The sequence below is a fragment of the Elgaria multicarinata genome, chromosome 2, assembly GCF_023053635.1.
Source record: "Elgaria multicarinata webbii isolate HBS135686 ecotype San Diego chromosome 2, rElgMul1.1.pri, whole genome shotgun sequence".
Classification (NCBI taxonomy): Eukaryota; Metazoa; Chordata; class Lepidosauria; order Squamata; family Anguidae; genus Elgaria; species Elgaria multicarinata.
The window spans coordinates 19,993,968-20,018,551 of NC_086172.1; the positions used below are offsets into that span (position 1 = coordinate 19,993,968).

At 41.9% G+C, this 24,584-nt stretch overlaps 1 protein-coding gene across 1 annotated transcript in view; it reads left to right on the forward strand.

Annotated features, from left to right (window-relative positions):
* Nucleotides 1-24,584, forward strand: part of SPAG16 (sperm associated antigen 16) — a 569,616-nt gene that overhangs the window by 29,398 nt on the left and 515,634 nt on the right. The window contains exons 6-9 of the mRNA XM_063115872.1: nt 1,374-1,481; nt 6,029-6,146; nt 13,361-13,430; nt 22,430-22,578. Of these exons, the coding sequence (XP_062971942.1) occupies nt 1,374-1,481; nt 6,029-6,146; nt 13,361-13,430; nt 22,430-22,578 (445 nt within the window). The remainder of the gene's footprint in view (nt 1-1,373; nt 1,482-6,028; nt 6,147-13,360; nt 13,431-22,429; nt 22,579-24,584) is intronic.

Sequence of the window (24,584 nt, forward strand, 5' to 3'; positions counted from 1 at the left end):
GCTCAAAATGCTTAACCACCGTGGCTTAACGTGTCGACTGAACAGGTCAAGAGGTTCAGGCATGTTTCACTTTGTGCCACTGTGTTTACAACTGGAGCCATGAGGCTGCAGCCTTCTCACCAGCTTTGCCTATACGTGGGTAGCTTATGTGTTTTATCTTACACTGCACCATCATGACTCTAGTTGTAACCACATTTTGGACTACATCCTTGTACTGTCTTTCAACCCTTCCGGGGAGGGTGGGGGGAATCTTTTCATCTCTATTGAAAGCAATTAACAGTAACTTAGATCATAAGATGGTTAATTAAAGGAAATTCATGGAAGCAAAGTTTCCCATCCCTCCTTCCCCCCCCCAGCCCCCCCCAGCTCTCCCAAATACTGCCTCCTGAATAGTATGTGTTGTGTTGTGAGGGACTGTAGTGGGAAGGTGGTACAGAAAACTTCCCTTTCATGAACTTCCCTTTCAGTTAAGAAATCTTATGCTCCAAACCATAGGCTGCTATATGTATAGTGCTCTGTAAATGAAAGTGGTTGCTCAAAGACAATGTATTGGAGCGTGAATGCATAATTTATAGCATTTGTCAGTCATATTTTAAATTGTAGAAAATCTGACAATTAACTGGAAATGCAATAGGAAACCTATTGTTTAGACTTTTCTGAAAATCTGAACGCCCAGCTTTAAATCTGAACGCCCTGCTTTAAAGGCACCATGCTTCTCTACTTTGATTGCATTCAGCATTGAACTCCCAGTTAACCGAGTTCTCTCCTCAAAGGCAGGAAGCAGAGGGAATCCCCGAAGGCTTGAATAAGCTGGGTGTGGTTCCTTGGGTTCGGTTTAACTTTCTCTATGGCTTTGACCAAAGATTTTAGAAAGGACTCCTGAGGAAAACCCCTCCCACTTTTCATTTTGCGCTCCAGACCTTCTCAACCCAGGGGAAAGGAGATGGACTTCAAAACGTGGGATAATCAACTGCATGATGATGGCGTAGGTTTTTCCAGCCTTCCCCATTAAAGGGGAGGGGAGTTTAAGGGAGAGGTTGTCCAAGGAGGTATGGGGAGTCCTGTCACGTGTAGAGAGGAGTGGGTGAGGGTTGCCTGCTCAAACTCCCGAGTCCCAGCTATGTCATTGGTGTGCACACTCTCTCACCCTAACTTTTTGTTGCTGGTTTTCACAATTGCAGAGCCTGTGAACGCAGCCTTCCTCCTCACCAAAGTCAGGAAATCAAAGATTGAGGGGAGAAGTTTGCCTACCTGACCTGCATCAGGGTTCCTAATTCCTAGGCTAGATCCATTTGTTTCCTTTGTTTTCGTATGACCTCAACCAGAACAGAAATTTGTCAAAAAATCCATAATTTCATTTTCCTTTCATGTAGCAAAGCTAAGGAAACAATGCTAAAAATGCAGAAAGAGCGTGACTTCCATAGAATGCATCATAAGCGAGTGGTCCAGGAAAAGAACAGGCTCATTAATGACATTAAAAGGTAAGTGATTACAATTAGGGTCCTAAACCTCCTCAGTTTTCAGAAGAATAGTTGGCATTACTTAAGAATGACACATATAACAAAGAGCAGTGCTCTGCTTAGTTTTCCGATCACAAAGCCATGTCTTCTTTCAGGATACTCCACTCCCCCCTGGTTGTCTATCTCACTGCACTTGGCATGTTTTCTTCAGTGACAGTAGATCACTCTTCTCTGGCACTCTGAGTTACATTAATGCCACCTGCTGATTGTGGTGATATCCCACCCCACAGAGTCTCAGACAGTTACTTTGGCTAAAATGTCTTGCCTCACTACGAGAGGGACTACATGTCTCCTATCTGCTCTATTTTTGTTTCCTGTCACCAATAGATCTCTTTGTAGCAGCACTGTTCATTGTTACAGCAGCTGCTCTTCTAACCCTGACTTCATCTGTATTGATAGATGTGAAGGCTCTGAAATAAACTGGAAAAATCCGGGAAAACCTTCCCCACCCCCCTTGGGCCTTTTTTCAGTAGTTCAAATTAAAAAAAAAAAGGTTATTTGGGGAACCTGAAATAAGGTCAATGGAAGCTGCCTCTTTTCATCATATAACTCCTTTGCTGAGGGAATTGCCCAGGCATATGGCGGCACATCTTAATCACCCACATGTTTAGTTTTTAATCGGTTTTTAATGCTTTATGTGTGTATGTTCTGTGTTTTAGAGTTTTAAATTTTGTATACTTGTTTTTATCTCAATTTTAGAATTTCTGTAAACCGCCCAGAGAGCCCTGGCTATGGGAGTGGTATATAAGTGTAATAAATAAATAAATAAATAAATAAATAAATAAATAAATTGCACTGGCTGCCTATTGGCTATCAGGCCAGGTTTAAGGTTTTAGTATATTGTACAAAGCCCTAAACAACTTGGGACCAGGATACCTAAGAGAGTGCCTTCTCCCTTACCAACCTGCCTGATCACTGAGGTCATTGGAGGACATGCTCCTGGTGGTTCCACGTGGACCTGTGGAACTCTTTGCCCCTGGAGGTCAGGCAGGCACCAACACTAGGCTGCTTCTGGCACCCCCTGAAAACATTTCTATTTCAAGAAGCCTTCCCCAACTGACTAGCCACTGTTTCTTTCTGGCTCCTTTGTTTTTAAATTGAATAATTTTAATTTGCTTTGTTAATCTTCCTTTACTGTTTATATCAATGTTCACCACTCTGCAATCTGTGTTAGATAATTGAGCAGTATATAAATGTTGTAAATAAATAAAAATAATAAATAAAATTTTTTGTAGCTCTCTCTCTCTAGTTTTAGGTCTATTCACAATTTTGCTTGTTTTAAGCCAAGGCATTTATACTTTGTAGGATGTCATTAGTGCACAATTACCTGGGAGAAATCTTTATTTAAACACAGTAGTTCTTACATCTGAATAAACATGTATGGGATTCTTTTATGGAAGTTGTGTTGGGAGAATTTCACCCTAAAAGGCAGCCCAAAAATATTTAAATAAATCACTTTGTGTGTTTCATAAATACGCCAGATAGTACACTTCTCGCTCCTTTGTCCCTAGCTGTGGTCCTGATCCAGAGGACACTACGTCCCTGTACTTACAATTTGCATAAACCCTCTCCCATTGGAGCAAATGACAGAATTTCCCCCCAATGCAAATTGCAGGTGTCGATGTCCAAATTTGGATATGGACTGTTTCATCTGGCAAGCAAGTGCAATAATTTAGCTAAACGTGGATGCATGGATCCTAGCTGACTGGGTGGTCCAGCACCTATTTCATCTCCAGGGAATACCCTGCTAGATGTTTTAGCCATCTTCAAAATTAAGTACTGCTTATAGTTTTTCAGTCAGTGGGCGTGAACAAAAAGTCCCTAGGGGATGCTTTTCTCCTTGAGATGAAGCAAACATTTCCTCTACATGTTCCTGCCAATCCAGCTAATTATATGGATATTAACCAAGATGGGATGGGTGACTTGTATTCTCGTTCTCCTATGGTGACCAAGACAACTGTGGTTCATGCCCCTCCTTCTGCTTGCCTGATGGGATCTGCCAGAGACACCAGACTCTTGAGGACAAGGTCAGATTCTCCACCCCACCCCAATGTCCTCAGCATAAAGCTCACTGTATTCACCAGCTGATGTAATGCAAATATTTTTAAAATTGATTTTTATTTTAAAATTAAAAAAAAGCAGAGGGGAAAAAAGGTAACTTTATACATTTGAACATATCAAACTTCAACAAAAGCAGACAAAATATTCAAATAAGTGTCTATTCGCAGGTGGCATGTTTACACCACCCATTCAAATGTAGAAAGTGCTGTAGTGTCTTTAATCCTTTGCATTATAGGAGATAAGAGTTTATGCTATCAATGTTGCAATATCCATCTTTTAGCTGTCAAAAAGGCACAGAAAATCCACTTGTGCTGACTATACGTTCACTTCCCAAAAGCAAGTAGATAATTCAAAAGGATGTGTACATCTGTAAATATTAAAGAATGTTCCAATACAAAGTTCATTAGTATATAACCTCCTCCCAAAAGAGGCAACAGTTGGACATTGCCAAAACGCGTGGTTAAAATAAGTCTTCAGTGTGTTACACCTCCAGCAGTTAGCTGACTTAGACAAACCCTTATTAAAGAGTTGTTGTAGCATCCCATGGACACAGAACAAGAGTTTTTGCTGAATAAGGCATAACCTGAGATCCATAGAGCTTTGGATACAGGCTGCTTCTACATGAGGCATTTATAGTGCACTTGTGATTGTTCATTCACGGAAGTTCACGACATAGTCAACCTCCAGTGCCTCTCTTGTCATTTTCCAAGCAAGAATCTACAATTTTATAAGTCACCAAAAACGTGGCAATAAATCTAAATTGTGCAACGTATCAACGCCATCTGCTGGTCATATAAATGAAACATATGGGAAGGGCCTGGCAAAATGGGGTGGGGGGTTTGCATATATTGTGCTGATCATAAACCTGCAAAGACTCCAGAAGACAAAGCCCCAGTAAGACTGCAGGTTTTTTGCTTAATATAGAGAAGCCCAGAGACACTAAAGTGGTTATCCTTTGATTATGTAAAATAGGATAATCCTATTCACTATTCCATTATATGCTTAAGACACTGTATATCATACTTATTCACTACTAATAAGTATTTGAAAACATGGCTCATGGCTCAATAAAGTTGATTGGCCTCAATAAGTATTTCCAGTAGTGAAGAAGTCACTGAAATTGTAAATGCGGCAGAGCCAAACCTAGATTCTAAGAAATGTTGTAATTGCAAATACTGCCATTCAGCCTAGTAGGTAAGTTGTATTTAGCAAGAAAAGCTGAGAGTGACAAATAAATAAATAAATCATCACCTAGTTGATCCAAGGCAAAAATGAATTTCTCTGTACAAGTCTGCCACAAAAATATTTTCTTACCTATGTTTAAATCTGGGTTTCTCTATATAGTCAACTTAACTTGAGAAAATAGATCAAAATGTGACTGACCTGATGTTATATGCCACACATTTCTAACAGCTGTAACTGTGGGCTGTCCAAGGTGTTAAATCTGATCTAAGTGAAAAGACACAAATTTGTTACCAGTCAACAAGTCGACCTGATGATATAAAGCAAGATCTGGAAATCAAAGCCCATCTTCTTTAATTGGAAATTGCATCTTTTTCAAGGAAATTCATGGTGGAGACGAATCCCTCCCCCAAATTTACAAAACAAAGCACTGGATTTTTGAAAATATTTGCCAGGTATAGATAAATCCCACGTGTGACATAAACAATCCAAGGTGAATTATTCATCTTGAGTGTATTTAGCTTACTCCACAAACTCAGTTTTAAAGATGTGCATCTGTCTAAGGCCACAGCTAGACCTAAGGTTTATCCTGGGATCATCCAGGGTTCGCCCCTGCCTGAGCACTGGATCCCTGTGTGTCACCTAGATGAACAGGTTTGACCCCTGTTCAAAGATAAATATTCATAGATAAACCTTAGGTCTAGCTATGGCCCTAGTCACATGAGATCTCATTAATCAACTTTTTCAAATTAAGCTTAATCATTTGAGATAGTGTCTGAGAATAAGAATTTGCAAATAATCAATAACATCTGGGTCCTATTGAAATTGTCAGTTAGCTAATAGACTACGAGATACAGTATCTCCAATTGGCATCAGTTTGGATTTTGACCATTTCATTGAATAACCAGACAAATTACAAAAAGTGTTAATCAACTGCATCAAAGCTGGAACTGACTAGAGTTTTGAGAAACAATAAAAGATCATCAGCATGAAGAATATTCTTACATGCCAAACAATTATACACAAAACGGTGAATACTTCTATTCTGTTTAATGGTACATGCCAGAGGTTTTAAACGTAAGTGTACTTTGACTAGGGAAATTACAGAAAATTTTTGAAAGGGCTTGGTGATTAAGAGTACCCATTCTGCAATTGAGAAAAGTCTCCTATAGTGAAGAATTGCATGCTAATGAATATTTATTTTCTCTTGTGTTGTGACTATTTTTTGTGTAGTGCATTTTTTCCTATTTCTTCATTGTTTGTAGACTGAAGACACATTATGCTTCATATGAGCCAATGTTAAGGCAGCTACATGAAAAATACGAGGTTCTGCTAAGAGAGAAAATGCTTACAAGTTTGGAAAGGGACAGAGCTGTTGGGCAGGTAAAACGTCTATCACTTTCAACCTAAAGATTCATGGAGATCACTGATCTTTTTTAGGTATTTGATTGATTCTAATTATTCAGTTAAGTTTCTTTCCTGTCTTATTCCCCAAAAGTCCGAGTTTGCCAAGAATGAAATTCAAAGATATGCAGTGTCTAACAAAACCTTACATATTTAGAGGTTTTCTGAGTACCAAGTACACCCCATTCTATTTACTTTTAAACTGTTGCATTATATAATTTAAATTATGATGAATGTGTGTTAGAACCTTGTATCATTAAAACCTCCCACGGAATATAATGCTGGTCTTCTCAGAGACCCTTGTTTTCCATGAATAAAGTATTTTAGTCTTCCATTGCCAAGAATATCTTTGTGACTTTAGGACTGTTGTTTATGTTGAAACATGTACAGTAAAGATTTCCAGTGTAGACTGTTGTTGGACCTGATCTCTACCTGTATGCATGTATTTCTAGCCCTGGCTGAATTTAAGCCTGTCTCCTGGACAAGGTTCTGCCAGGGGCCCTTTTGAGTAGAAACCCTGAGGGGAAACTTCTAAGCACTCTTCAAATACTTAAAAGGTTGTCACACAGAGGAGGGCCAGGATCTCTTCTCGATCATCCCAGAGTGCAGGACACGGAATAACGGGCTCAAGTTACAGGAAGCCAGATTCCAGCTGGACATCAGGAAAAACTTCCTGACTGTTAGAGCAGTACGACAATGGAACCAGTTACCTAGGGAGGTTGTGGGCTCTCCCACACTAGAGGCCTTCAAGAGGCAGCTGGACAACCATCTGTCAGGTATGCTTTAGGGTGGATTCCTGCATTGAGCAGGGGGTTGGACTTGATGGCCTTTTAGGCCCCTTCCAACTCTACTATTCTATGATTCTATGAAATCTCTCTGCTGCTCAGGACTCTCTTTCCTCAGGTCTTGCCATCTGTGACACTTGGAGCGTTAACCTGACTAATCCTAGTTTGTATCACAAAGCCAAGTCAGTTTGCATCCCCTGTGTGCAGGGACCCTGCATCTGGAATGTCCCTATTTGACTGGGGGTTCACTGGCCTGGTTTGTTCATGATTAAACCAGGACTTCGTTCATCTTGCTATGTAGCAATCCTGTAAAAATAACTAGCCCAATGAGCAAAACCCTGCCTGGTTGCAAGTATTCTTGTACCCTAAATTCATGTCAGCTCTTGAGTGTAGGGCTCTTGTGTAAACTATGGAACTCATACCACAAGATGTAGTGATGGCCACCCATTTGGATGGCTTTAAAAGGGGGTTGGATAAGGGTTGGATAAATTCCTAGAGGAGAAGGCTATCAATGGCTACTTTTTGTTGTTTATTCGTTCAGTCGCTTCCGACTCTTCGTGACTTCATGGACCAGCCCATGCCAGAGCTTTCTGTCAGCTGTCGCCACCCCTAGCTCCCCCAAGGTCAATTCTGTCACCTCCAGAATATCATCCATCCATCTTGCCCTTGGTCGGCCCCTCTTCCTTTTGCCTTCCACTTTCCCTAGCATCAGCCTCTTCTCCAGGGTATCCTGTCTTCTCATTATGTGGCCAAAGTACTTCAGTTTTGCCTTTAATACCATTCCCTCAAGTGAGCAGTCTGGCTTTATTTCCTGGAGTATGGACTGGTTTGATCTTCTTGCAGTCCAAGGCACTCTCAGAATTTTCCTCCAACACCACAGTTCAAAAGCATCTATCTTCCTTCGCTCAGCCTTCCTTATGGTCCAGCTCTCGCAGCCATAGGTTACTACGGGGAATACCATTGCTTTAACTATGTGGACCTTTGTTGTCAGTGTGGTGTCTCTGCTCTTAACTATTTTGTCAAGATTTGTCATTGCTCTCCTCCTGAGAAGTAAACGTCTTCTGATTTCCTGGCTGCAGTCAGCGTCTGCAGTAATCTTTGTGCCCAGAAATACAAAGTCTGTCACTGCCTCCACGTTTTCTCCCTCTATTTGCCAGTTATCAATCAAGCTGGTTGCCATAATCTTGGTTTTTTTGAGGTTTAACTGCAACTCGGCTTTTGCACTTTCTTCTTTCACCTTCATCATAAGGCTCCTCAGCTCCACCTCGCTTTCAGCCATCAAAGTGGTGTCATCTGCATATTTGAGATTGTTAATGTTTCTTCCTGCGATTTTAACTCAAGCCCAGCACGTCGCATGATGTGTTCTGCATACAAGTTGAATAGGTAAGGTGAGAGTATACAACCCTGCCGTACTCCTTTCCCAATCTTAAACCAGTCCGTTGTTCCGTGGTCTGTTCTTACCGTTGCTACTTGTTCGTTATACAGAATCCTCAGGAGGCAGACAAGATGACTTGGTATCCCCATACCACCAAGAACTTGCCACAGTTTGTTATGATCCACACAGTCAAAGGCTTTAGAATAGTCAATAAAACAGAAATAGATGTTTTTCTGGAACTCCCTGGCTTTCTCCATTATCCAGCAGATATTGGCAATTTGGACTCTAGTTCCTCTGCCTTTTCTAAACCCAGCTTGTACATCTGGCAATTCTCGCTCCATGAATTGCTGGAGTCTACCTTGCAGGATCTTGAGCATTACCTTGCTGGCATGTGAAATAAGTGCCACTGTACGATAGTTGGAACATTCTTTAGTGTTTCCCTTTTTGGTATGGGGATATAAATTGATTTTTTCCAGTCTGATGGCCATTCTTGTGTTTTCCAAATTTGCTGGCATATGGCATGCATCACCTTGACAGCAACATCTTGCAATATTTTAAACAGTTCAGCTGGGATACCATCGTCTCCTGCTGCCTTGTTATTAGCAATGCTTCTTAAGGCCCATTCAACCTCACTCTTCGGGATGTCTGGCTCTAACTCACTGACCACACCGTCTGAGCTATCCCCGATATTATTATCCTTCCTATACAGATCTTCCGTATATTCTTGCCACCTTTTCTTGATCTCTTCTGTTTCTGTTAGGTCCTTGCCATCTTTGTTTTTGATCATACCCATTTTTGCCTGGAATTTACCTCCGATGTTTCTAATTTTCTGGAAGAGGTCTCTTGTCCTTCCTATTCTATTGTCTTCTTCCACTTCCGTGCATTGCTTGTTTAAAAATAATTCCTTATCTCTTCTGGCTAACCTCTGGAATTTTGCATTTAATTGGGCATATCTCCCCCTATCACTGTTGCCTTTTGCTTTCCTTCTTTCTTGGGCTACTTCCAGTGTCTCATCAGACAGCCATCTTGCCTTCTTGGTTTTCTTTTTCTTTGGGACGTTTTTTGTTGCCACCTCTTGGACAATGTTGCAAACTTCTGGCCATAGTTCTTCCGGGACCCTATCTACTAAATCTAGTCCCTTAAATCTATTCTTCACTTCCACTGCATATTCATTAGGAATATTAGTGAGCTCATATCTAACTGATCTGTGGGTCTTCCCTATTCTCTTTAGTTTGATTCTAAATTGTGCAATAAGAAGTTCGTGATCTGAACTACAGTCAGCTCCAGGTCTTGTTTTTACCGTCTGTATAGATGTCCGCCACCTTTGGCTGCAAAGGATGTAGTCAATCTGATTTCGGTGTCAGCCATCTGGTGAAGTCCATGTATAAAGCTGTCTTTTTGGTTGTTGGAAGAGAGTGTTTGTTATGCACAGTGAGTTGTCCTGGCAGAATTCTATCAGCCTATGTCCCGCTTCGTTTTGTTCTCCTAGACCTTGCTTACCTGTAATTCCAGATGTCATTTGACTACCCACCTTGGCATTCCAGTCTCCTGTAACGAAAATAACATCTCTTTTTGGTGTATTATCCAGTAGGTGCTGCAGATCCTCATAGAACTGATCTACTTCTGCTTCTTCAGCATCTGTGGTTGGGGCATATATTTGGATCACTGTGATGTTAAATGGCTTACCCTGAATTCAAATTGAGATCATTCTATCATTTTTTGGATTGTATCCAAGCATTGCTTTAGCCACTTTATTATTAATTATGAAGGCTACTCCATTTCTTCTGTGATCCTCTTGTCCACAGTAGTAAATCTGGTGGTGATCTAATGTGAAGTGGCCCATTCCAGTCCATTTCAGTTCACTGACACCCAATATATCTATATTTAATCTTGACATCTCACCAATAACCACATCCAATTTGCCCTGGCTCATAGATCTTACATTCCAGGTTCCTATGGTGTGTTGATCTTTAGAACATCGGATTCGTCGTTCACCACCAGCACCGTCGGCCGCTAGCCGTCCTTTCGGCTTTGAGCTAGCCGCGTCATCACATCTGGGGCTAGTTGAACTTATCCTCTGTTCCTCCCCAGTAGCATTTTGACCATCTTCCGACCTGGGGGTCCCATCTTCCGATGGTATACCGATATATCTCTGGTCAATGGCTACTAGCCCTGATGGTTTTATGTTACCTCCAGTATCCGAGGCAGTAAGCCTGTGTGCACTGGTTGCTGGGAACATGGGTGGGAGGGTGTTGTTGCACCATGTCCTGCCTTGTTGGTCCCTGGCTGATGGCTGGTTGGCCACTGTGTGAACAGAGTGCTGGACTAGATGGATTCTCAGTCTGATCCAGCATGGTACTTCTTATGTTCTTATGATCCTGTATTTGGAAACAACTTTATACTGTTTGGGGCTATAGCTGTGACTCTTCTTGAATTGTGAAGAATAGCCAGTTCTGGACCTCTAAGAGCTTTGAACCCCTATTGTTATTCTAAGAGTAAATCTCTGACTATGATTATGTACCTGCTTCTGTACTGTTTCTTAATCTAAGCCATGGGCCGTTAGCTCTTGAATTAAGTGATTTATAACTTTCAAGGTTAAGTGCCATGATCACCGAAGTGTGATTTCAGTCACATGATCCACTCCATTAAAGTCACTGAATCTATGTCTCTGTCAGTCTGTCTTAAGGTGAGGAAGCTAGGCTTATGACATGCGAGAGATGGACTTCCTAGTGGCCACTCCCAGGCTGTGTAATTCCTTGCTGAGGAAGGCTAGGTTTGCTCTCTCTTTGCTGTCCTTCCATCTGACCTCCTTCCTTCCCCCTCCCTGAAGCCTATGCTAGATGGCCTAGTGAAAATGTAGGACGGCCAAGCACAGAGGTGAGGATCGCCTCTGTGCTCTGGCCACCCTGCAATAGATTCTTGACAGCTTTCGACTTCAGAGGCTGCTGACTCTATAAATAGGATTGCCCCCTTACTCGGTTTCTCAATTAAATAAACATTTAAAGAAACATTTAAAGAAAACATTTAAAGAGAAAACAGCTTGCCTTCAGCATTCTGTCTGTGCATTCCTGCCCTAAGGAATTACACAACAGTCCTGCCAGTCGAAGAAGAATCCCATGCTGGCAGCAAAATAGGGTTTTCATGAGGGAGTGCGCTGCCTGGTCTGGTGAGTCTCTATGCCAAATCTAAGCCAGGCATCCTTGGCTGCTCCTGTCTCTGCCTGGATTCCCTAGATGGCTTCAGAACCTACAAGGTGAGGAAGAAGAGGCTTTTATGCACCAGTTTTGGGCAATCCATCTGTCTGTCCCCTCTCCCTTTTCCAGTCCTCACTCCAAGTACTGTCAGCTGCCCAGTAGTTTTCCTCACCTGCCCACCTGAGGAACAACTGTGGGGGAAGCTGGAACTATTCATCACTGTGAGATGCTTCAACTCAGGGCTGGGAGTTGGCAATAGCCACAGCAGCTGCTGCTAGTGTCATTTGTTCCTGAACCCTCTTACACACCCGAATCTGTCCACAGGCCATCCAAGCCAGCATTCTCAATGTGCCAGTTGCCAAGGGGTGTGATGTTACTTTAATTGGTTCAAATGATATGGCAATCTGAAGCCACGTTTTTGGGTGTCTTTGATGCGTGACTTTATTTCAGGATCGTTTCTGAGGTTAGCATCCACTCACATTTTCTTTGTCACCCTATATAAGATTGATCTGGCATAGATGCTTGCTTTTAACACACCAACGGCAGTAAAAAGTGAAACATCACATTATGGCTGGTTGTCTAAAATGAATTTGCTTCTCTACTTCCCTTGCTCGGCTTCGTCCATTTTCGTCTGCTGCCCCTTACGCCTGGAACGCTCTTCCAGAACATTTGAGAACTACAAGTTCAACCACAGCTTTTAAAGCTCAACTAAAAACTTTTCTTTTTCCTAAAGCTTTTAAAACTTGATGTTGTGCAGACTTCTACTGTTACTTTCTACTGTTAGTTTTTCTCTACCCTGTGCCTGCTTACCCTACCCTGTACCTGTTTGCATTCTCTTCCCCTCCTTATTGTTTTACTATGATTTTATTAGATTGTAAGCCTATGCGGCAGGGTCTTGCTATTTACTGTTTTACTCTGTACAGCACCATGTACATTGATGGTGCTATATAAATAATAATAATAATAATAATAATAATAATAATAATTATATCTAGACTTTATAATTTTTCCAATTCTAATCTTGACAAAATTAAAAAGATGCAGAGCATTGTTTTAAATATAGGAGCAGACTTCACCGTTTCAGGACTTGCTTGAGGTGCAAGCCTCAGTGAAATGAACGGAAGTTGCAGAGCAGTGGCATTTGGCAGATTTTGCAAGAATTAACAGCCTCAAATGTCATCATTATACATAAAAATCTGCAAAGCATCTTGCAAAGACTATTGCATAGTGTGAAGAGCATTCTCCCAAAGTGGGACAAAATCTGATCTGATATGTGCATTTTTCTCTCTATCACAGTTCCGATGCAGGGCAGGGTGGGGCCAAGGTAACTTGTTTCATCAACAGCAGGTTTTCTAGTGAGCAAGCTTGACCTGGAACCATTCACGGGCTAATTGGTGCATTCAGCTGGCCTCTGTGCATTTCCCGTGTTTGGCCACAGTGGGGTAGCAGTGCACAGGCTGAATCTCTGCCTGACATCCTCTGGTCACCTGTTCAAGGTCCACTGTGGATTTAAAGTGCTGACAGTACAATACCTGAAAAGAAGGGGTGGAGAGAGAGAAAAACTTAATGTTTCCTGCCTTGCAATGCAAAGTGTTCCTGAGAGAGAGGAAAGAATGTTTACTCCTCTTTAATCACCCTTATTTAGTGTATGGAAGGAGTTGTTAATGCATGTTGAAGGGTAACTAATCTGTGTTGCTTAGTACAAACTCTCAGATTCTTACCACGCAGAGTTATTTTAGACTTAAAATTATTTTATATATGTATGATTTTTTATTTTCTTGGTAGGAGAAATGAAATGAAATTATCTGTGTCCCCCCTCTTCCCCCCTCTCCCCTTTAGATTACAGGCTTGCAAGCCACCTTACAAAGTTTAGAGTCTGGAAGCAACATTCACATTCCTGTGACTAGAGGTAAACCATTTACTAAACATTTTCACCTCAGAATTTGTGGAGTTTGTTAGAAATTTAAAATTCTTCCGCATGTTCAGTCTAGAGACTGTTTAATGAATGTTACACTTCAGTGTAAAGAAGTTCACGTGGTCATACTGAGATATGCAGCAGTCACCATGATGGGCCATGGTGGGAAGACGTAATCTAATCTGTACAGTGCTTGCCCAGCTGCATTGGCTGGTCTGTTAACATTGCATCAACTCTCTTCTGCAATTGCTAGTGGGTAGGGGTTGTTCTGGGGATGTTAATGGTTCCATCATACTATTAGACAAACACCATGGACTCTATTCAGTCCACCATATTAACAGTGGCCACACATGGAGAGATTGCCATAGGATTTCGCAGAGCTGTGTATTCCCTTTTCTTCCCATCATGTCTGCCCCAGATAGTCCCAGGGGTCACAGAGATAGCGAGAAACAAGACCAGTCCAGGGTCATACACAAGACTCCACATAGCAGGAGAAGACAGAAGCAAGGTCAAAGCTGTCTCGAGTTTAGTCCATACGAGTCATTCCTATTGTCAAGGTCAGTCGGAGCTGGGCAAGAGAAGGACCCATATGGGTAGTTGAGGATCTAGGAATCTGAGAAGGTCCAGAAGATCAAGGCAAAACACGAGGGTTAAAGCACCATTGTTTGCAGCAGAGACCTCCCTTCAGCTGTGCTGATTTATAAATGATTGTTAATCACCACAGCTGGCTAATTAGGTCAGTGTTGCTTTTAAGGGAGACCCTAGAAGGTGGTTTTCTTTTGTTCTTTTGCTGCTCCTGTCTGACCCCACACCATTCAGAGGGGTGAATAATATCAGGCTCTAATTCTTGCCTTTGGGGGAGTTCAGGAACTTACTGGAGGAGCCAGGTTGCTCTTCTGATGGTTCCAGGGGTCAGCTGTCACCGAAACCTGGCTGGTGGTTGTTATGCTGGCTCTCCCCCTCCTCCTCTTCATCAGAGGAATCCTCCAAGTAGGGTATGACACAGGGCATTGTCCATATTCCTATTCATAGAATCATAGAACAGTAGAGTTGGAAAGGGCCTATAAGGCCGTCGAGTCCAACCCCCTGCTCAGTGCAGAAGGTTGGACTCAATGGTCCCCAAAGTTCATGGTCCTTTACAGAATAGAGAAGGAAAGGCTGGATGTAGATATAGGAGTCATTCACAGGCCCCACATTCCTTTTAATAGCCTAGTATACCAAGTGTATGTGCTTAGGGATGGGAGTAGGGTTCTGTTATGCCCTATGGAAGGGGTTGGTAATTTGTGGCCTTCCAGTTGTTGGACTGCAACACCCATCAGCCCTAATCAGCATGGCCAATGGTGAGGAATGCAGTAACATCTGGAGGACCCATGTTCTCCACCCTGCCCTCTGTGCACACAAAGCAGAAGTCGGGAATGGGATTGGTTCGAAGGACTGGATGGCCTCCCTGCTCTGCACATGCCCTGTTGTCATCCTTTGCCTTTCTCTGAGGGGTGGCCATCTCTGCTTTAAAGCTTTTCACATTTTGTTATGGAATTTAAAGGGTACAGGAGGTTAATATTAAGCAAAATGTGTATCTGTTGAAACAGAAATACACATATTTTTGAGGGACTGGCATTTTTATATTAGCAAATTAAATGTTTAAATTGAATTCAGCAGCTGGGAAACATTCAGTAAAAGGTTATGTGCATGTGTGTGTCTGGATGGAGAATGGAAAATCAAAACAGGAAATTCAAATGCTGCTTGTATTACTAGGCTAAGTTTATTGCTATTGTTTGACTGAAAAAAAAAGTAGGTTGGTGACAAGTAATATCATTTGTCAAGTTTTACAGATTTAGACCGTGCACATTTCTTTTCCTGAGTAGTTTTATGAAATATATTTACAGGTTTGGCAATGGACATTGATATTTTTATTTTATGAGTCCTCCAGCCTAACTGCTGAATTACTCTCATTTTCCTCACCTTCAGTAGTCTAATAGAAATGGCTTGCTATAAAAATAAATAGTAACTGCAGTGAAATGTGATTAGGCTGCAGTTCTAATCATATTTACAGGGAAGTCTCATTGAACTCTTGTGACTTCCTTCCAAGTAAACCTGTTTAGGATCAGGCCATAATACTTGCTAATAGTTGTATAGCTGGATCCTTTTGAGTATAGGTTTGTATAATAAAAATATATACCTAATGAATAGACAGCAAAATTGATTTAATTTCTAGATATTTAAATCAGTTTGTACACAGCGTAGTTTTGAAACAATGTCCTCAACAAGGTCTGGGTTGTGCCATTTCAGAGTGCAGGTAGGAGTTCACGTAAAGACGTTCATGCTGAATCAGTCTAAAGATTTATCTAGTTTTACGTTCTGTTTACACAGTGGCTGACCCACTGCCTGTGGGAAACCCACAAGCTGGACATTCTCCTTCCCCTGCAGCTGATAAAACAGAGGCATTCTGCCTCTGATACGGGAGGTAATAGATAGCCATCCTGATTGGCACTGATAGCCTTGTCCATGAATTTGCTTAAACCTCTTTTAAAGCTGTCAGGTTGGAGGCCATCGGTACATCTTGTGGCAGCGAGTTCTGTAGTTTATGTGCTGTGCAAAGAAGTCCTTCTGTCCTGAATCACTCATCATTCAACTTCATGGGATGATGTTAAGTTCTGGTATTATGAGAGAGGGAGAAAAACTCCTTCCTGTACACATTATCCACACCATCCAAAATCTTGTAAACCTCCCGTATGTTTCACCATACTTACATTTTTTCTAAGCTAAACAGTCCAGATATTGTAACCTTTCCTCGTAGAGGCGTCGCCCCACCTTTTACAATTCAGCAACATTCATTTTTAGGTGTGGTGACCAGAGCTGTACACAGTGTTTCAAGTGTGGTTGCACCATAGATTTGTAAAAAGGCAGTATGGCATTGGTAGATTTATAATTATTCCCAACAAGGAATTTGCCTTTTTCACAACAGCCTCACACTAGGTCGACATTTTCATCAAGCTATCCACCACAACCTCACGATTTCTTTCTGGATCAGTCATTATGAGCTCCCAACATGCCTCGCTTTACACTTGCTTCCACTGAACTGCATTTGCCATTTTAAGCCCATTCTCCCAGTTTAGAGAGTTCCTTCTGGAGCTCTTCACATCCCTTTTTGTATTAACCACCCTAAATAATTTGGTGTCATCAGCAAACGTGGCCGTCTTACTGCTCACTCCTAAATCCAGATCATTTATGTGCAAGTTAAAAAGCACTGGTATCTAGGGTTGGGGTGAAAATTCGGTGGGGCGTGCCAGCTCAACAGTTTCTCAGGGCTAAACCCCTTGAGCTCCGACAAGCTCACCTGATGGATTTTTGCCCCATGGTCCTTTAGGGGAAATGGGTCCGCTTCTCTGGTCAGACGTGGGGAATAATGTGCAATTTCCCCAGTCTTGGGGAGATTGCACTAGTCTTCCCCAGTGATGGCCTTCCTGCCGTGGTGATGGGGGTCTTAGGCTCTGGTGTGCTTTCCTGCCCCCTGCATACAGCTACTGGGGCCTGAAAGGACGAGGGAGGAGGGAGAGGCATGGGAAACCACACATTAGCATGGCTGGGGGAATCTGCGCTCGTTCTGGGAGCCTGGAAAATGCACTTTCCTGCGCCTCTCCCTCACGTATGGGGGCCAAACAGGTCTCTTAACGCTTGCTTTAAGAGGCTCTTTCAGGCCCCGATGATGGGGTGGGGGGGAGGAAAATGCATGTGCGAGGCCTCGGGAAATTGTGCAGCTCCCCTGGCAGGCTAATGATGTGCTGTGGGAGTTATGCACTTTCTGGAAGCCTCGGATGTGCACAATGCGGATTGCTTGCCAGGCCAGCTCAGCTGAAAGAGAGCTGAGTGGGCAGAGCTCAGTTAGGGCAGGGGATGAGCTCCCGGGGAGCTTGCCATTCGCTCCTGGTATCAATGCAGATCCTTGCGGGGTTGTGTGTGTGTGCTGCTGTTTACATCCCACCAACACAAGAATTGACCATCTGTTGCTACTCTTTGCTTTCTGTTCTTTAACCAGTTACTAATCCATAAGAGGACCTCTCCTTTTATTCCGTGATTTCTAAACTTGATAAGTGGTGTCTGGTGAGGGACTTTGTCAAAAGCCTTTTGGAAGTCCAAGTAAACAGTGTCCAGGTGTTTATTGACCCACTCAACAAACTCTTAAAGGTTTGTAAAGCAGGACTTACCTTTGCGAAAGTCACATTTTCAGCAGTGATATGTTTGATCATTTATCTTTTATAATGCTTTCCACCAATTTACCCGGAACATTAAGCTAACAGGGACTGGCCGACGAGATCATACCACGCCAGTCCTTCTACAACTTCATTGACTGCCAGTCCAGGTCCGGGCCCGATTCAAAGTGCTGGTATTAACATTCAAAGCCCTAAACAGCTTGGGGCCAGGTTATTTGAAGGAACGCCTCCTCCCATTTGTGCCTGCCCGGACCTTAAGATCATCCACAGGGGTCCTTCTCCGTGAGCCCCTGCCGAAGGAAGTGAGGCAGGTGGCTACTAGGAGGAGGGCTTTCTCCGCTGTGGTACCCTGGCTGTGGAACGAGCTCCCCAGAGAGGTTCGCCTGGCGCCTACATAGTTTTCCTTTCATCGCCAGCTGAAGACCTTTTTATTTTCTCAGTATTTTAACACCTAATTTAACTTAAATTTAAACTCTGCTGTTTTAATTTCATATTTTAACCTATATCCATTTTTGCTGTGTGGTTTTATCCTGGTCGTGCTTTTTATATTGTATTTTGTATTTGTGTTTTTAAATTGTTGGTTGTTTTATTATGCTCTTCATGGTTTTAATTTTTCTGAACCGCTCAGAGAGCTTCGGCTATTGGGCGGTATAGAAATGAAATGAAATAAATAAATAAATAAAATAAATAAGCTAAGCAACTTGTATTCCCCCTGGATTCATTCTTAAAAATTGGGGTTATATTGGCCACTCTCCAGTGCACTGATACAAAGGCTAATTTTAGTGAAGGTCTTCGAGAATCAGGAAATTCACATTTTAAGAACTCTAGGATGAATGCCATCTGAACCTGGTGACTTGTTAGCTTTCAGTTTGCCAGTAGGTTCTAGAATATCATCATGTGCTTGAACCTTCCTTGTACAAGGTTACGTTTCTTCTTGTTGACCTTTGGGCAAGACTTCCATTTTCTGAAGGAAGCCCTCTTTTCTCTAATAGCATCCTTGACATGGCTCATGAACCATGCTGGTGACCTCTTGAACTTGGCGCTGCCTTTCCTGACCTGTCATATACATTCTAGTTGAGCTTCTTTTATTATGGTTTTGGGGTAACTTCCAAAGCATTCTGGAGAGATTTGACCCTCTTGATTCCCCATTTCAATTTACTTTTTACTAGACCCCTCATGTTAGAGAAGTTTCCTCTTTTGAACTCAAATGTGAAGGTGTTTGATTTCCTTGGAGATTTTCCACTTAAATATAAATTAAATTGACAGTACTATGGATGTTGTTTTTCCCAACTGGTTCAACAGCACTCACCTCTCACTAGATCGTGGATGACACCACTTAGGATTAGGTCCATGGTCACCTCCCCTCTGGTCAGTTCAATGACCAAGTGTTCTAAGACACAAGTGTTTAGGGCAAGGGTGTGCAGACTTTTGGCTTGTGGGATCTACTTTTTTTTGTTGGAGCTTTGAAGTCCACCTGCCAGTCACAAAATGGTTGCTGATGATGGAGCCAGACACAAAATAGCTTGGCAGAAGAGCCTGTCACAAGATGTGCATATGTTGATTTATATATATATGCAAATTTTAAAATAATTACTTGAAGAGGCAAGCCAATTATATTCCTCTTCAATAAATCACTTCTAAATATACTACATTCAATTTAAATTAATTTAAAATGTTTCCCTCAAATATTCTATCTAGTAGTCCAGCTCACTGTGTGGAGGGAAGTTTTTGTATAAAGGAGCATTCACTCATGTAAATCCCCACATCCAGTTTGAGGTTGTACAGCTCATACCCAGGGTTATCAGTGAGAACCAGGCCTCTTCTCTCCATTCAAATTGCAAAATTGCTTCTATCTCCTGCTCCCAGACTCTGACAGATTGGCCGTGTTCAGAAGGCACCTTAAACCATGGCTTTAACCATGGTGAATAAGGCAAAAAGCCTACAATCCTCCCCGCACACTCAGGTCCTCTGGAAAGAATCTACTTCAGTCAGCAAAGACTAGGCTGACAACCATTTCCCAGAGGACCTTCTCTTCTGCTGCTCCCAGACTGTGGAATGGCCTGCTGGAGGAGACTTGGCAGCTTGACAGTCTTTTAGCATTCAAGAAAGCTATGAAGACTGATCTCTTTCGGCAGGCCTGCCCAGTAGAATTTTAGGATACTTTTAGTATGCTTTTAGGATGATTTTTTAACAGTGTATACTATGTTTTTAATCAGTATTTTATGTATTTTATGCTTGTTGTTCTGCGCCTCGATCCAATCGGAGAGGCGGGTAAGAAATAAATTATTATTATTATTATTATTATTATTATTATTATTATTATTATGTTATAAAATGTCTTGGTTGGCATACACTTATTGAACTATGGAAGTCTCATTAAACTATGGAATTCACTACCACAAGATGTAGTGATGGCCACCCATTTGGATGGCTTTAAAAGGGGGTTGGATAAATCCGTGGGGGAGAAGGCTGTCAATGGTTATTAGTCATGACTGCTATGTGCCACCTCCAGTATCAGAGGCAATAAGCCTATATATACCAGTTGTTGGGGAACATGGGTGGGAGGGTGCTGTTGCAGTCATGTCCTGTTCCTGGGTTCCTGGTCGACAGCTGGCTGTCCACTGTGTGAACAGTGTGCTGGTCTAGATGGACCCTTGGTCTGATCCAGCATCAGGGCTCTTCTTATGTAAAAGGGCACTCAGAAAGGCAGCAGTTTTAAATCTTGTAGACCTTTCCTCCATAAAGGGCAATCAGGACACATGTTGTTGCATTCTCATACTGTAGACAGTATCTACTGCTGCCACTGCACCTTTGCTGCATCACCACTGGCACAACAGGAAGCTAGTGCTTTCTAGAACAACCTGGAAACAAGACGGAATAGGAGAGGTCGATGTTGCTCCTGTCTCCTATCTCCAGTGGCATGTTCCTCTTTGGAAACAAGGGCTTCAGGTTGTTTCTGATTTCTTAGGAAGCTCTAGCTTCTTGTTGCACTGATAGTGGGTCCCACTAGCACACGGGCAGCATTGGATACTGCCCCACGTAACCAATAATTCTGTAGAACTTAGCCATGTATTCAAACAGCAGTTCCCCTTTTAAACCTCTAGGCTGTTACAGTACTGTAGCAGTTTTGCAAGTATCTTAAACTTCGCAAGCCTAAACCAACCAATGTCTCATGAGCAATGTAGCTGCTAATTGTAACAGCTTCTCAGTGAGAGAAGAGCTTCGAAACAAATAAAAGATTTTGCAATATGTAATGTTTAGGGAAATATTCTGGGGCATGTTATTTTGTTATAGTTGTTCAAACACTTTGCTTTAATGTATTTATAAGACTAGTATCTTGTAGAAGAAACCATTCTTTTCACATGTATCCCTTCAAATAAATTAGTCATGTTGGTCATACAGGAAGCTTCAATTACTTGCACTTCATTTAAATGTGTTCCCAGCAGGAAATTCTTTTGGGGCAAGCCCCATGAATGGGAGCTTGCCAGAATGTACAGCCGCTCATTTCAGTTCGGCTTGCTTTCCTTTTAACTGGAGGCTTTATAACAAGAGTGGCCCGGTTCAGATGGCACGCCAAACCGTGCTGCTCAACCACAAAGTGGTTAAGGGAATCCTTAGCCATGGTTTAGTGTGTTGTCTGACACATGTTTTGGCTAAAATTTTGGTCCATTAACCACATTGTGGTTAGGCTCACTAACCACGTTCTGCAACGTGGTTAGCGGCACTAGCCATGGCTAAAAGTGTCATCTGACACGTGTCTGTGGTTAACGGGCTCAAATAAAAGAGACCAAAGTATAGAGTGGCCGAAATTGCTGTGGCTGCTCTATACGTCAGGCTCCATGCCCATCGGGAGTGTGCTGGGGGGAGGGTGCGGGCTTTTAATTTAAATTGCCCATTGGGGGGGCTGGGGGGAGGGCGGGTTGTTTTTTTAAAGTGCCTATTGGGGGGGGTGGGCTTGGGGGAGGGCATGGGTTTAGTTACATTGCAAATATCTTTGATACCTAAAATATGATGTGGATTTAATGTAGGGAGTTTGATTTTCCACGCTCCTTCATTGAACGTACATTCAACTCCAACTGCCAGTTGTCCCCTGGCATTGCAGACCTGAAAGGAAGTACACTCATCCCATCCACTGACCAAGGAATAAAGCCTGTTGGGGTGTGTGTGTGTGTGTGCATGTGTATGTATGTATGTATGTAGATATGATATGATAATGAGTGTGTGTGTGTGTATTATTACAGTCTTTTTGAAGCCACCTTTAAGATCATTTAATTGATCTTAAATGTTTTCTAAGCAAACAAATACAAAATGGATTCTTCTTGTCTTTGGTTTTTCAGATTATAGCTTAAATCTGATGTTGTGCATGCAGGCTTCCTCTGGTTCTCCTTCCCCTCTAGGTCCCTGTGTGCCCCTAAATCTGTCGTAGAGGGTCCCTCAATGCTCTGGAGCAGATTTGGGGGAATCAGGGGAGGGTTGCGAGGGGGAGAAAATGGTTCCACAGGTGTATTCTGCTGGTTGACGGGCAGGGGTTAATATAGTTCTTTGTGCAGTAAGAATCCAAATTTGTCCTGGCCAGATCTGTACCAACACTGCCAACTTGGGTATTGGCATGAAGATCAGCTGCCATGAATGCTTAATAGGTTTCAGTTGGGATCCCAGAGCAGCTCATACCTTTTAAATAAGAAGTTGATTGGACTTTAATCATAAAACAAATTAGCTGAATCAATGATGATGAAATTCTATGAAAATAATGGAAGATAATGAACTGTTTTTATTTTATAGCAGGCCATAAGTGTGAAAGAGAGGATGGATTAGAGGGACCTTCTCAGAGAGCTCTGAGAGAAGCCAAGGAACAAAAAGTATATTCTGGGGTCAATCCGTATGATCCCGGCAAAGATCCAACAAAGCAGATGGGCAAGAGATATCCAAAGGTATGAAAACTCTCATTTAGGCTGCTTTATGTAGTTTTGGGGTGGGGGAATATCCACTGGTGGCAATTCACTTTTGCAGTTGGTGTTACAGTAGCATAGGTGACCCCTAGTGCAATGCCAATAGTGTACGCTGGTGCAACATGTTTTCTGCGGACACCCATGGCGCCAAAATACACTATTAGAAAACTGTTGTGCCAGTATATGCAATTGTAGTTACTTTTCAACCTGGGGCATTGAGTTTTGTTTAAAAATGGATTTATAACTTCAAAATGTTACTCTTAAAATGTGCAGTAAGGATGAAAGAGTGTCAATGATGAAAGTGTTTTTAAATAATATGACGTCTTTGTTGTATAGCCATCTGCTAAACAGTAATCTGACAAAGTGTTGTACTCACTGTCAGATGCATACAATTGATGTCCAAGAGGAATTATTATTGTAGTCATATGATAGATGGCATTAAACTGGGAACTCAAGGTATCTGTTGATCTGAAGTGTATCATAAGGAAAAGTAAGATAATAAGGATTCTTTTAGAGGAAATTTATTGCACTTGTCTAAGCTACATAGAATTCATAGAAGGAGCTAGGCTTACAGTGCAATCGTATACATGACTACTCAGAAATAAGAACCCTTGAGTTCAATGGGACTTACTTTTGAATAGGAATGTATAGGATTGCAGTGTAAGTGTGCTTATGACCTAGAATGACTCATTGGTTGAGAAGTTGTGTAATGCCTTATCAGATGTTTACTTACATTAAAATTCACTTTCAGGACATTAAAATTCACTTTCAGGACTTCAGCATTTTAGATAGAATTTGTTAATGTACTAAACATACTTATATCATAAACGTCTTATTTCTCTGCTATTATCATAATTACTATACCCATTGCCTTTTGTGGATTTAAAACATTTTTTTATTAGCAGAGTAGTGTCAGCTTTGTATTGGCCAATGTATAATGTAAAATAATAATAAAAAAAACTAGATCCAGAAAGTGTTTCATTTCAACTATCTGGGCATTACTATATGGACTTCTTTCTGTAGATTTGAAATAGCTGATAATTACAGACCGCGGCCCAATTTCCAAATTATTTAATTTATTCTACTAAGCAAAATACAAAGAGGAATGACAGAGAATAAAGGAAGTGGTTGGTATCAACATGCAAATAAAACAAAAGATGTTTCTCCAGCTCACCTACATATGTAATAACCTTGGTGGGTCCTAACCATACTCTCATACATGAGGGATCGTGTTTCTGTTCCAAGTAAAACTGCATATAATTTCCCAGAGAGAATGGACTCTTTTAAACCTTTTGTGTGCAGCAAATGGGGTTTGTGGGGGAGCGATGTTTGACCAGCCAATCCATATTGAGACAGTGTTCTGGCATCCAAACAGTAGGAATAGCTTTTTGCCATGGTCTGGTGGGTGGAAGGTATGGGTTATTCCTGCATTGAGCAGGGGGTTGGACTCGATGGCCTTATAGGCCTCTTCTAACTCTACTATTCTATGATTCTGTACTAATTGCCAGTGACAGATTTTGCACATTCACATCCTAAATGTTTCTAGATGCATAGATGGAGGCCTTAGCTAGACCTAAGGTTTATCCTGGGATCGTCCTGGGGTCATCCCTGTGCATCTAAATGACACACAGGGGATCCCGGTAGCAAGCAAGGATGACCCTGGGATAAACCTTCGGTCTAGCTAAGGTCTCAGATTGGTGAAGATTTGTAGGTGAGCATGAGAGCCCCTTAGAGTGAGAATGCCGTGTGGCCTTTTCTTCTTCTGTAGAGCTAGCTAGAGTCTTAGCAATGAATGTGAAGACTCAGAGTTTGGTATTCATCCCCATCCTAGTTTTACATGAAATGGTTAAGTGTGGTTAGGCAGACAGATCTCTCCATATGCATAAGACTTCCCCTTCCTTTCCCTTGAGTAGCGCCCTCAAAGAGGGAGGAGCAGAAACAGCCAAGCCCTTTACTGTTTGCACAGCACAATGTTATCTATAGGAGTA